The 13184-nt window shown below is 52.7% G+C and overlaps 1 protein-coding gene across 1 annotated transcript in view; it reads right to left on the reverse strand.

The window, feature by feature from the left end:
- Positions 1 to 13184, reverse strand: part of SLCO2B1 (solute carrier organic anion transporter family member 2B1) — a 32560-nt gene that overhangs the window by 4132 nt on the left and 15244 nt on the right. Inside the window, exons 7-9 of the mRNA XM_047071977.1 lie at positions 10557 to 10659; positions 6752 to 7109; positions 3701 to 3866 (exon numbers count right to left, since the gene is read on the reverse strand). Coding sequence (XP_046927933.1) covers positions 3701 to 3866; positions 6752 to 7109; positions 10557 to 10659 — 627 coding nt within the window. The remainder of the gene's footprint in view (positions 1 to 3700; positions 3867 to 6751; positions 7110 to 10556; positions 10660 to 13184) is intronic.

Raw genomic sequence — 13184 nt, forward strand, 5'->3', positions numbered from 1 at the left:
TGAAAACTGAAATGAGTAGAGGGAAGGTCAAATGCAAAATCCCATGAAAGTGGCAGGAAAGAACCTAGCAAATCTTTCAGTGAGCCTGGAGCAGAGCGTGCACGCGGGAGAGGGCAGAGGGGAGGCGCTCCAGGATTGCGTTGGGAAGACATGGTGAACAGCTTGGGACACAAAAGAGGAACCTGGACTGCTGTTTCCAGAAACACAGTGCACCAGCACCCTGCCAATCATACTGCCAACAACTTAAAATGCTGGATGAAGTATTGAAAACGTTGTCCTGAGTGCATCCATGAGCTGGCAGAAAGTGAAAAACTCGGGTTAGTACTAAGAGCCTGGAATCCAGGGAGGTGAGCAGAATCCGGAAATAAGCTTTGGCCGCGATATGTTTGTGGAACTTGTACTAGGGAGTACAGCTTTCTGAGGTCTGGGGGCTTCAGGGCCAGAGGATAAATCTTAGCCCTCCCTCCTGCCAGGGTGAAGTCTACTAGGAGACCCCCAGAAAACTGGGACCCCTCCAGAGGCTGAGGTCTGAGTAAAAGCTGAGTCCTTTTCAGACTGTAAGGAATGGCCCCTAGGCTGGCCCAAGGGTGTGTCTGACTGTAGCCCAAATCCCCACCCCCTACCGTGGCCTGGAAAACTTCCAGCCTAGGATTCTTTCAGAAGTGGTCTAGACTGCCAGTGCCCTCAGGCGCCTCACAGGAGCAAAGCAAGCCAGGAAGCCTAGGCTTCTCTTCCCCATAGATCAGAGTTTCTGACCGGGTGCCCCAGGGACCCTCGGCCTCTGCTGGGAGACAGGTGTGCAGGGATGGGTCCCATCAGCCCTCGAGGGGGTCTGGTCGGCCTGGGGCAGCCTCTCACCTTCAACCCTGGTGGCCTCAGACACTTCCCATTGTGGAAAGGGTTGGGAGGCCCTGAGCTGGACCCTGGGAGCCTTGGGAAGATTGTAAGCTTGGAAGGCACAAGACCTGACAGTACAAAAGCTGCTCTGGCCCCTGGGAAGGGACGGCCCGGGGAGGGGGAGGGTGGGGGGTGCGAAGACAGGCCAAGATGCCCAATGTGGAGAGAGTGGTAGGGAGGCAGGAGGAGGGGGAGGAGAATACAGAAAAAGGTTTTGATTTGAGAGATATTTAATAGATAAAATTACGGCAAGGCAAAATGAGGGAGAGACCTGGGATTCAGGCTTGGGTAACTGGGTGCTCTTTCCATTGCCTCGCAGAGCGCCTGCACACGCTAAGGCTGAGCACACACCATTTGGACCTTTGCCTACAGGCTAAGCAGCCCACCCGGTTCAATGGAAGGACAGGTAAGGAGAGAAATATGCGAAGGCAAGATTACTGGAAGAGAAATCACCTGCCCCCGTGCCTTTTCTGGGGAGCAGAAGATTGCAGGGGTGGACACAAAGTGAGAGGCCTTTCTCTTGGGGTTTTCCCAGCCCTCGTTCACATTCATCTAATTCTGGCAGGAAGTTCTTCCTATGGATGACTTCAGTCTCTCCAGCTGCCTCTGATTCTCACTCCCCAGGGGGATTCGGCCTTACCCCCTGAGCCCCAGATCCCACCAAGCACCCACCTCTTTCCATCTTTCTCCTGGTCCTTTACGTGTTCATAAATGGTTACTGAGTGCAGCCATGCTGGGCGCTGACTGACCCAGCCCTGAGCCCATGAGCTCACCATCGACCTGGAGAGGCAGGCCAGAGACTATTCCAGGCCAGGGCGACAGTTCCTGATGCTGACCAGGGCCCAGCTGCACCTTCCCCCCAATACTATACCCAGACACAACCTCTGAGGATGCTCTGGGGAGGGGGCTGGGCTGGGAGGCCAGAACCCTGGGTTTTAATCCCAGCTCTGGCACTAAGTCTTTGGGCAATGCCGAATCCTTCCCTGGGCCTCCATTTCTCATCTGTATAATGGACATAGCAGGAGTGTGTATCACCAAGTGCTTAAAATGTCCCAGCCACTAGGCACGCTAAGTGCTTTTCGTAGGTTATGTCAATATGGCTCTTCACTTGCTATTCAATGAATTCAGCTGAGGCAAGCATTTGGCACAGTGGCTAGTATACAGTGGGTACTCATTATGATCACCTACATTTTATAGAGCAGGAAACTGAGGCACAGATCAAATAATTTGCCTAAGGTAACAGAGCCAGTTATAGGTAGAATAGGGGTTCGAACTGGGTGGCCTGGCCTTAGTGCTCAGGGGCCCATATCCACAAACATTTACTGTTCTCTTGGGGATCTTGCCTCAGCTGGAAGGGCCTGGGGTCCTCTGGAAGGGTCTTAGGGAGATCAAACCAGGCAAGAACAGTGAGTGCTAAGGAGGCCCAAGGCCTGGGATTATGATTATTGCAAATACGGTTTGCACAGCCCAGGTGGCTCCTGTTGGTTCTGAAACCCCATTGACCAGGTGCTTTACTCTGCACTAGCCGTGGGGTCCAGGTGTCTCTACTTGGAGGAACCTTGGGCTTAGATGCTGATACCCAGCAGGATGCAAAGGCAGGGGTTCCTCATGACAAAGGTGGGGAGCCCTGGAGAGAGGGACATGGTGTCATAATGACCAGCCTGACACTGTACCCCCCCCAGCACCTCCCCACACACACACATACACACATGTTAATCTACAGCCTGGGGGCCTGAGGAAGGCTGATATTATCCTCATTTGTCATTAGGGGGGACTGAGGAGAAAGGGAAAGAGGAGTGGCTAGTCTCGGTGACCTTTTTAAGGTTCACAGAGTGCACACTGCTGATTATTCTGCCCTCTCTTCCCTGCTGGGAGTCCCTTGAGGGTAGGGCCTCTTGCCTCTGGGTCTTCAGTCCCCAGCACAGGGCCTGGAACAGAGGAGGGATTCTGCGAAGGTTTGTTGACTGACTTGTTGACCGACCGGGCTCACTGTGCCAGCCTCCCCACCGTCTCCCTGTCTCCTAGCCTGCACTCTGCTCACCTTCCTCCACACTGTGGTCTCAAGTGTGATCAGACACAGATCGGACCCTGTCACTTGCCTGCTTAAAACCTATCCAAGGCTCCCCCTCACTCTCTTGATACGGTCCCTACTGGTGGCCTGGCATTCAAGGTTCTTCTCTGCCTGGGCCTCGCTTTCCTTCTTTGAAACCTTATGCTTCTGCTCCAACAAGTTCTTTGCAGTTTCTTGAAATGCTGTGTGCGTGTGTGCGTGTGTGCGTGTGTGCGTGTGTGCGTGTGCCATGTGCACATGCTCGCTCTCAGACTCTGCTTCTGCTGCTCCCCCTGCCTGGAAAGCCCTTTCTTAGTTTGCTCACTCATTCTTGAAGATCCAGCCCAAAGGCCACTTCCCAGAAAGCCTTCCAGGACCCTTCCAGGCAGGATGTATCTTCTTCTATCCTTGTCTGTACTTGTGGGGACCCTTTTTCCTGCCTACCACCAGCCCTGGAATTCCTGACTTGTTTCCTTTTGCCTCTCCCCTGCACAGACAGCTGGAGCCAGATCTGGTTCACCCCTGTGCTCTGGGGCCTGGCCCATGGCTGGGCCCAGACTGGCGATAAAAGTTTATTGTGAGAATAATGTTCTACATCGGCCAACAGAAGGAGACAGACTGGCCAACAGATAGACAGACGGAAAAGCCACAGAATGAGAATGTTCAAAGATGGAGAGTGTGATGGGTGCACAAAGACAGGGAGGGGCGGAGAGCCCCAGGGAGGCAGAGGGAGCCGTCAGAGGCCGGACCCACCTGGCTTTTGTCCAGAGCCTCCTGGACCACCCGGCTTGTGCAGCCTGCCTGGCAGGGTGTGAGGTACTCCACATGGGTGCTGGGGTCGCAGATAGGGTTAAAGTCGTCCAATGGACAGAAGCAATTCCCTCTGCAGGCTGGAAACTGTTCTAGTCCAGGCAAGTTGCTGGGGGGAGAGAAAGCTGGCAGAGTTAGCCTGGATTCCTGGCCGCCTCACCCCTGCAGCCCAGCTCCCCACCCCAAGAGCAATGCCCACATGTTTCAACTCCACGCAGAGATTTGTTCACTGTCAGGGCTGTTCCATGAAGGTGCAGTGGTGGGCACCTTGCAATGGAGATGTGCAAGCAGGGAGATGAACTAGAAGCTGCGGGAGGCCTCCCAATGGGAGAAGCAGGGAGCACAGTCGGATGGAGGCCTCTGAGACCCCTTCTGGCCCCAACACCCTACAAGCCTTTGAATTTTTGCAAGCATCTCCACTCTTCAGTGGCCCTTCTTTAGGGAACACAAGATAAACTCATCCCAGAATTTAGTCTCAGATGAAAAGTGCTTTTTTCTTGATGACCTGGATTGCTTCCTTTTCTTAGAAAATTTGAGTTATGTGTGTTGGGACCAGTCAGGGCACCTGACTAGCTGCAGGATCACTGACCTGTCCCTGCCTCTCACTGGGCCTCAGTGTCTCCCTTAGCTCAGCTGGGGACCCCCTCCCATCGCCATCCTGTAGTTTCACAACCTCTCAGCTCACATCACTACCCTGTTCACTGTGACTACTGCAGGACTTAGTCCCGCCAATTCCCTCTGGAGGGCCTGCCCCCAAGTCCCAGGAGTGCCCCCACTCTAGTCAGCTGGGGCAAGATGGGGTGGACAGGGGCAGGAGATCAGAAGAGAGGATGAGTTCAAGGGGTAAGTCACCCTGGGAGAGGTGCAGAGGGGGCCCCTGGGACTCAGAATGTGACCTGACTTCATAACTAAGAGGGAGAAAACCTGCCAGGGAGCCTATGGCCAGGCTACAGAGGAGGCCAGAGTGGCCAGCTGAGGGTCCTGTGGACTTAGGGTGGGTATGGACAGAGTGGCAGGCCTGGCCAGCTTTGTGCCATCCCGGTTCCCTGGAGAAGAGGCCCAGCAGGGGCAGGGGAAGTGAGTAGGACAACTGTTGAGTCAGCCAGCCTGTAGCCAGAGTTGGGAGTGGGGTGGGAGAGCATAGGGGCAGAGGTGAGTTCTACTCCTTCTCCTTCCCTCAGAGGAGTCTCCCTCCAACAGTGTGTGGGGGGGGGTGGAGATCATCTCTCCCTCCTTTTCTGCCAGGCAGCGGAGGGAATGGGCTGGCACTGCTGGAACTCAAGCTGCACCAGGGGACTCCATCCAGGGGCAGACCCTCGTCAGGAAGGCCGAGTGGATGAGAGCTGGGGGCTCTTCCTCGGCCCCTTGCTCCTGTGGGGAGAGCCCTGGCTTCAGGCTCGGCCCCTCCCAGCTGGACAGCCCTGGGTGGGTGACTTCACCTCTCTGAGCCTCTCTATCCTCATCTGTGAAATGGGGATAATGGTAGGACCCATCTCAGAGATCCTGTGAAGATTCAATGAGACAGAATATGGGAAGAACTGGGCAAGACTCTGGGAGCATGGGAGACCCTCAGTTCTTGGCGGCTGTAAGTATCATTAGTTGGGCTGGAATATGAGAAATTCTCCTTAATTTGCTCAGTTTGTCCCAAAAGGCTTCTTCAATGAATTAGAGCCCAAAGCTCAGTTGAGTGAATTGCACAAAGAGGAGAACACAGTGAGATGAGAGGTCAGAGTCAAGGTGAGAGGCAGAAGGGAAGGGAAATTGGCATGTGTGCTAGGTGACTTTTTTCCATTTCCTTTTTGCAAAACTGGTGCTAAAATACCCATTTGCTCTTTACTCTACAAATCATTTAAAGGCTCTGGCTCGCTCCTCAAACAGGGGACTTTAGAGGGCCTGGCTAAAGCTCCACCAGCCGTGCCTCGAACAAGGGCTCTGCAGACAGGAGGCAGCAGAGTCGCCTCAATGGGAAAAGAAGGGAGAAGGAAGGAGGGGAAGGGAAAGGGAGATGGGGGAGAGGTTTTATTGTGGGATCAGGGACAGAGGGAAGAGCTGAGCATTTCTGGGCCCTGAGCTGTGCCTCCTGCAGGTGGGGAGAGCTGGCATGTGGGTGGAGAGAGGAAGTGCCCAGAGAGAGGTGGGCACGGAGACAACTGGGGAATTCTAGCTGCATCTTGGGCCAGCCTGAGCCTGGAGCAGTTCCCGGGAAAAGTGAAATCATTCTGAAGAGGCAGCAATGTATCTTCCAACATCCTCTTGAAGACAGACCCCACTGGGAGAGGGCATTTGCCTGAGGCAGGGTGGGGGGACAAAGAGATGGAGAAGGGAGATAGGCATCAGAGGCTTTCCTCCTGGTACTGCCCAGATGTGGAAAAAGAACTCTATAAAGGTTTAAGGTCGTGGGACAACAGAATTTTAGTTGCCAGGCTCTAAAAACCCCAAATCTTTGAGGTCTGTAAGCCAACTCTTTCCTAGAGCTTAAGCCCCTTCTGCAGCATCCATGATAGATGGCTTCCAGCCCTCTGCTCACCCCCTCTCTCTATACTCCTGCCCCCCCTCCCCCAGGGATGGAGAGTATGCAGGCTCCCAGGCCAGCCTTTCTTCTGGCCAGAAACAAAGTGTTCCTCAGGCTGAGCTGGGTCCTGCTCTCTGACGTGGCCTCTGTCTCACCTCCCCTTGGCTCACAGGGCTTGGCCACTCTGGAGATGCCATCCCCACGAGTGGCTTTGCCCTGCCTTGGCTTCCATCTTTCCGCAGACCCAAACTGTCCTGTCTGTGATGTTCCCTGCCCCTTCTAGTGATGTCTGACACCTTCACCGGAGACCCGGAGACAGAAGTCCCACTGCTCTGAAGGTAGGTGGGGAGGGGAGGAGAAGGTGCTGGTGGAAAGTGAGATTTGAGGTAGATGGGTCCCCTAATTCATCTGGCCTTGTCTTGGCCCCCTCCCTGACACGTCTCCCCGCCTGCTTATGCTCACGCACTCTCGCACACACTCACCCAGGCTCGTGGGTGATGCCTGCAATCCGGTGGGTAGGGCAGCCCATGAAAAAGAGGGGCAGGCTGAGAAGTAGGCAGAACAGCGCCCCCAGCAGGCAGAGGGCTCCACAGCGCATGGGGCCCAGGTGGAGGCGCTTGACCAGCATGCCCCCCACCACGATGCCTATAATGGCCGATGGGATGGTGAGGCCGCCTATGAGCAGGTTGGCGTAGGACGCTGTGACGGAAAACTGGCGCTCCAGGAACTTGGGCAAGAAGGTGGCCATGCCTGCCACCATGGATGACATGCACACCTGAGACAGGACCACCAGCAGGAAGATGGGGTGGCGCAGGGTCCGCAGCAGCACCCTGGGGAACACTGTTGGGGAAGCGGGGAGAAGGTCAGAGTGGGCAGGCCAGCCATTCTTTCATTTCTGTCCCATCCTGCCCTGTTCAGTTTAGACAGATCTATTCCTTCCATCCCATCTCATTTAATTCTACTGCATTCGCTTCTATCCCATTACAATGGACTCCTGTCCATTTAATTCTATTCTGCTTTTGAAACTGTTTCATTACATTCCATTGAGTTAGATTGCACACTATTTAATCATGCTTCTTTCCGTTTGATTCTATCCAAACTTTGATTCCATGTAGTTCTATTTGATTCTAGTTCATTCATGTCATCCCACCTCATTCCATTTCTACCCATTCACATCGTAGTTTTCCCACTTAGTCCTTTTCATCCTGTCCTGCTCTAGCTCTTTCCAAGCCAACCTGGCCCTTCGTCTTCCCTCTGGTGTCCCCAGCACAAAACAGAAATAGTTTATATTTCTCCCTAGCACTTTACCTAACATACCACATGTTTCACTCACTCAGCCATTTTCTAGTCACTCCACTAGAATATAAACTTCTTTTAGAGCAGGGGGGATTTTTGACTGTTATGTTAATTGCTGAATCTCCAGAGCCTGGGGCATAGCAGACGCTCAATAAATATTTATGGAATAAATGAGGGAATGAACAAATGGACAAACAGGCCCATATATGATCAACTATCAAGATGCTGGAATAGGACCAAGACCTCCAGAGAAGGTGAACACTGAGCAGGCTCAGTGCTGGGTGGCTTCTCAAGGCAGGACAGGGGTAGGGCCTGAAGAATGGGTCTGAAGGAAAAGGAATCCCTATAGGGACGCAGCAGGGACAAAGGCACGGAGAAAGGCATAGAAGTGACGGGTCTGGCTTTGATGACCTCCCCGGTCTCCTTTTAGCTCCTAAACTGATGTCCAGCATACAGGTTTCCTCACTGCAGATCTGCTAACCCAAAGGGCATGTAACATGGGGTAAGTCTGAAAGAGCTTCAGGGCCTTCATCAGCTGGGGCAGCCAGGGTGACAGCCAAGAATGCTTCCTGTTCTAACATGCGCAACTCTCTCTCCACTAACATCAAAAGAGAAAAGACGTGTTTCTGCCTGCAGGAGGGGAGGTGGAAGTTAACTGGAGGCATAGGGGAGAGAGGAGGAAAGGCCTTTCCAAGATCAGAGGAGCAAACCACCTGGCAGTCAGGACTGGTAGGGAAAGACAGCCATGGGGCTCTTCTGGGCCAAGTGGGGGGTCCCTTTTGTTCCTGCAGTGGCAGGACCAGGGCCTCTGTCACTTGAGATCTCTATCTGTCCTTAGAGCATGGCCAGAGCCCAGTCAGCTGGCCCTCTGGCCCTCTGGGCCAGGCCAGGAACTGTTTCCTTAGGCGCCAGAAAATAAAGACAAATAGTCTAGGCAGGGTGGGTAGGAGCTGGGGCTGTGGAATCCCCCTTCCTTGTCCCAGGCCTGCTTCCTGTCCTGAGTCCCTGCCACGCAGCGCATTCAGCCAGCACTTGGAATGAGAAGGTATCACATGTGGCCTTTACCCCAGACAGCTGCTCTGGCCTCCTTCCCTCCCATGAGCTACCCTGGCCAGGACTGGCCTCATTGTACAGACGGGTACCATAGAACTCACCCAAATTCCCCTAGAGAGGCTGGGCCATGGCCAGGAGTTTCCAGAGGTTTCCTAACTCCGAATGTAAAGGTCATTCTGTCTGCTATTACCTCCCCTGCCTCTCCCACATTCCTGTGCCCCTCTGGTTGCCTGACTCCAGAGGTCTGTCTCCTTGTTTCTATCCCATTCTCCTGTGCTAATCATTGCAGTGCACTTTGTACCCATCCTCTATCTCTCTTCAACATCTTCAGCCTATCCCTAGAACAGATGGAAAATTCCTAGAGGCAGGGCTATGCCTTTCACTTAGATAGGGATACCTAAAGGGGAACTCCAGGGGCACCTCCATTAGGTAGCTACCTCTCTTAGCTTAGTACAGTGTCTCCTCTATCACATAAGCTAGGGCTTCTCCCCATCCAGAGACCATGTCTTTCTTATCAGACAGGAGCCTCTCACAGCTCAGAGGCCAGGTCTTCCCTCACTGTAGGGACTATGTTTCTTCCATTTGTCAAGGGCCTCCCTTAATTCAACAATAGTATCTCTCCCATCAGACAGGGGCCTCCTCCAGCACAGAGGCCAGCTCTCCTCCATTAGACAAAGCATTTTCTCCCTCCATTCAGGGTCTATGTATCCTCCATTAGACAGCACCCCCCCCCCGCCCCCCAGCACAGAGATTGTGTCTCTCTCATTGAATAAGATCTCTCCCAGCACAGGGACTATGTTTCCCCAGACAAAGACCTTCTCTAACTCAGGGACTGTTTTCCCCTAAGAGTTTAGGCCTCCTGCAGCTAAGGGCCATGATTCCTCCTCCCTCTGGCTCCCCCATGGTCCCATGTGGTCAAGGCCAAACCTCAGGTCACAATGATCTCCCCAGAACTCAGCAGTAAAGCTCAGAAGTCAAGCTTGCTGACCAACTTCAGGGCCTATGGCTAGCCCTGCCTCAATCTCCTCTAGGCTCATGGAGAAGCTGAAACAGCCAGAGACTATCTGCCCAGGACACCCGCTCCAGGATCCAATTTCAGTGATTGGCCCCAGCTTCCCTCTGGGCAGAAGCCAAAGCAGTGATTAATAAACTCTCCTATGGAGAGTGTGCTGGGGCCTTCCAGCAGCTGTGGGTGATCTGAGGTTAGGAAGTCAAAGCCCCTCCTGTCTCTAGGCCCAGCCCCATGGGGTCCAGCCCCCTCCCCCCCCCCCCCAGCCCACATTCCCTGGGGATACTGAAGAACTGGGGGCTGGATTACTGGCATCCCAACAACAAGTCTTAGGACACACTTCCAAGAATTGGGCCTAATTTACTTCCTGTTTCAAAAGTCCTCAGTGGGGGCAGGGATGGGTGTTGAAGCAAACCCTGTGGTTATCACCCTCCTAAACCATAGGCAGCTCACCTTACTGTCCCAGGACATGGTCAGAATAATTGCAATAGGGCACGGGTGGTAATCAAAATAATAATTGCACCTTATATAAGTAAAGTTTTTTTTTTTTTTATATTATACAAAAGGCTTTCCATTCATCACCCCATTTGCTTCTCCTAATAGTCCTTGAGAGAAACAGAGCAAGGATTATTGGCCCTGAGGGTTCAGAGAGCTGAGAGGAGGGAGAGCCAGGCTTGTTGGGGGAAGGAGAGGAGTAGCACTTGAGCTTGACCTAGAGGGACAAGGGAGATTTTGATAGATAGCAATAAAAACTGATGTTCCAGCCAGAGGGGATCATATAAGCAAAGACTTACAGGAGCGTATGGTGCTCATGAGGGGCCTGTAGGTGTGAAAGATAAATCAAGAAGGGCAGGAAGGGGCTGGATCCCGTGCAGCTTCAAATGCCCCTCTGGTCCCCCTTCCCCATATCCTGGCCTGAGCTTTCTTACCTTTGATAAACTGGATCACAGTCAGGTCTGGTGCAATCTGGACTAGGCCATCCTGCTTCTCTAGAGGTTCCCGCAGACTCTGCTCAGAGGGAGAATCTTCACCCTGGAAGACACACAACCCAGGCAGTCAGCTGGATGCCAGACATTCTGCCCAGATATGCCTGTGGGTGCGGAAACACTCTGAAAGAGAAGAGGGTATGGGGCTGTCACCTCATCGGGAGCAATAGGGGCCAGCAGTGTTCCATTTGTTCTTGGCTCCGAACAGGCCAGAATGGATAGTTGCTGATGCCTGCTGGCTGGGGGTGAGACCTCTCTGGTGCCTCAACACCCTGTAAGACCTCAGGACCTTTGCTTCAACTTGGTGGGGGAACCCTAAGAAAGGCTGAAGTTGAGTGTCTTGCTAATCCAGCAAGATGGGCATTCAGAGTAGAAGGTAAGTTGATCTGAAGAGAAAATAACGATCTTACGTATACATGTACGTCCAAGTCAAACCTTGTTCAGGGTCTCTCCTCTGCTGGGCTCTGAGCTCTGCAAGAGCTCAGGGATCATCTTTATCTTATTCTCTGTTGAAACCTTGGTGCCTAGCATAGGGCCTGAGGTAAAATAGTGGGCATCTGATAAATATCCATGAAAAGAAGAAACGCAACAGATGTCTCTAACAGGCAATGGGTGCGGCCAATGCTGGCCTCTTGGAAGAAAAATGAGATCAAAAGGAGATGCTAATGTGATGCAGGCAAGCTTGTACACTGCTCAGAAGTGGGTTCGGTTTGGTTCGGAATAGGGCAAAACGTCCACACTGAGTACCCCAGGGGCCTAGCAGAATGGGGGTTCCAGGATATGCCAGGCCACCAGTATGTGGGCTCCTGCTCCATCCTCCCTGGGACCTGCAAAGGAAGGGGTCTTACACTTCACACCTGAGCAAAGAAGCTGCGAAGTGAGGTAACTTGCTCAACATTGCACAGAACTATGATCTGAGCTCAAGCTTACCTGAGTAGAAAACTCATGCTTTATCCACTAAGCCCTGTGAGTTGGAGGCCCTGATGCAAGACAGGCAGAATTGGGAGGCACCTTTGTGGTGTTATGTGGAGGGGCCTGAGAGCCCACACTTTGGGTCTTACCCACTCTGGGTAAGTTACCGGGGGTCTGTTATTCATTTATACCTTCGAGTTGTGCTGACACAGCAGCCACCGGCCATGTGTGGTCACTGAGCACCAGGATTGTGTCTTGTCCAAACTGAGATGTGCCATGAATACCAAATACAGGCTGCATTTCAAAGACTTCGTATGAAAAAGATGGGAAAATACCTCATCATTAGTTTTTTTCATATTTATGATGTGCTAAAATGAGAATATTTTAGATATAGTGGGTTAACTTAATTATTAAAATTAATGTCTTTAACTTTCGAATGTGCTGCCAGAACATTTAGAATTACATATGTGGTTCACATAATATTTCTTTTGGACACACCGTCTTCAAGAAAATCAGGGAATCTCCTTACACCTTTCTTAGTCCTAGCTAAGCTATGGAGGGCGGTGCAGGAAGGTCCTGGGACCCCAGGGAGGGGTACTAGGCCTGGGGTACTTCCCAGAAACAGAAGCAGGAGGGGCTAAGGTAAACTATTAACTTCCCAGCATTTCTTATCAGGGATGGAAGGACAGGCTCGACCTTTGGACGAGACAGAACCTTGGACAGGCAGAACCTTGTGAGTTCCTTGTTTTCATGTAAACAGTAAAGTCAACCACAGTGTCTGCATGTACAACCCTATATGGTCTACCCAGCACTTTCACATCCACTGTGTCATCTGATTCCCGTAGCAGTCTGGTGAAGGGGTTATTACCGCACCTATTTTGCAGAAAAGGAAACTGAGGCCCCAGAAAGGGAAGTGTCACCTAGGGAGCAATGGGCAGAGCAGGTTCTCAAATGTGGGTCCTATAGTACCACACTGTCTCATGCTGTGAAAAAGAGCATGGGGTTTGGAGACAAGAGGGGAGGGGCAGACCTTCAGGAGCTGGGAGGCCAGGGAAGGCATCCAGGAGAAGTGAGGTTTGAGATTTGTGGACTGGAAGGAAGAGGTTATTTGAAGCAAGGGCATAGTCTAGCAGGAGTGTGGCTGGGGGAAGGGGTCTATCAGTGCAGAAAGTGATGGGGAAGCCATCCTGACTATGGGTAAGAGTTGCTAGGGCAGGAGCTGGGTGGTTGGGAGGGCCATGCTAAGGGACTTTACTTGGGCCTTATCTGGTAGGTACTGGGAGCACTGACCTAGCTCCAGTCCTGTGTTCTCCACAAGTTCCCACCTCTCTCTCCAGATCTGTTCGGAGGACTCCTAAGAGCCAGCTCCTGAAACCGAAAGCCTTGTGATTTGGAGTTGGACACATCTGGTTGTGGTTTGCCCAGGTCAGCAGGCCTGCGCTAGTGAGCTGGTTAGAACTTCCCCTCTCGGGGCCGTGTGTTGACTGCTGCAAGCCTGCGGGACACCGGACACCATGTGTGGTCCCCCACATGAAAGGACCCTGCCTGCCGGGCCCCCAGGGAGTCATCCTCAGAGGAAGCTGGGTTCCTGGAAAGCTCTATGTGGAGCTGTGACCCCACGGAGCCACGCTGACCCTGGCAGGTGATGCCCTCAGCTTC

Source organism: Lynx rufus, unplaced genomic scaffold (assembly GCF_022079265.1).
Source record: "Lynx rufus isolate CCGP_SWC_20201006 ecotype Redwood Valley unplaced genomic scaffold, mLynRuf1.p SCAF_9, whole genome shotgun sequence".
Classification (NCBI taxonomy): Eukaryota; Metazoa; Chordata; class Mammalia; order Carnivora; family Felidae; genus Lynx; species Lynx rufus.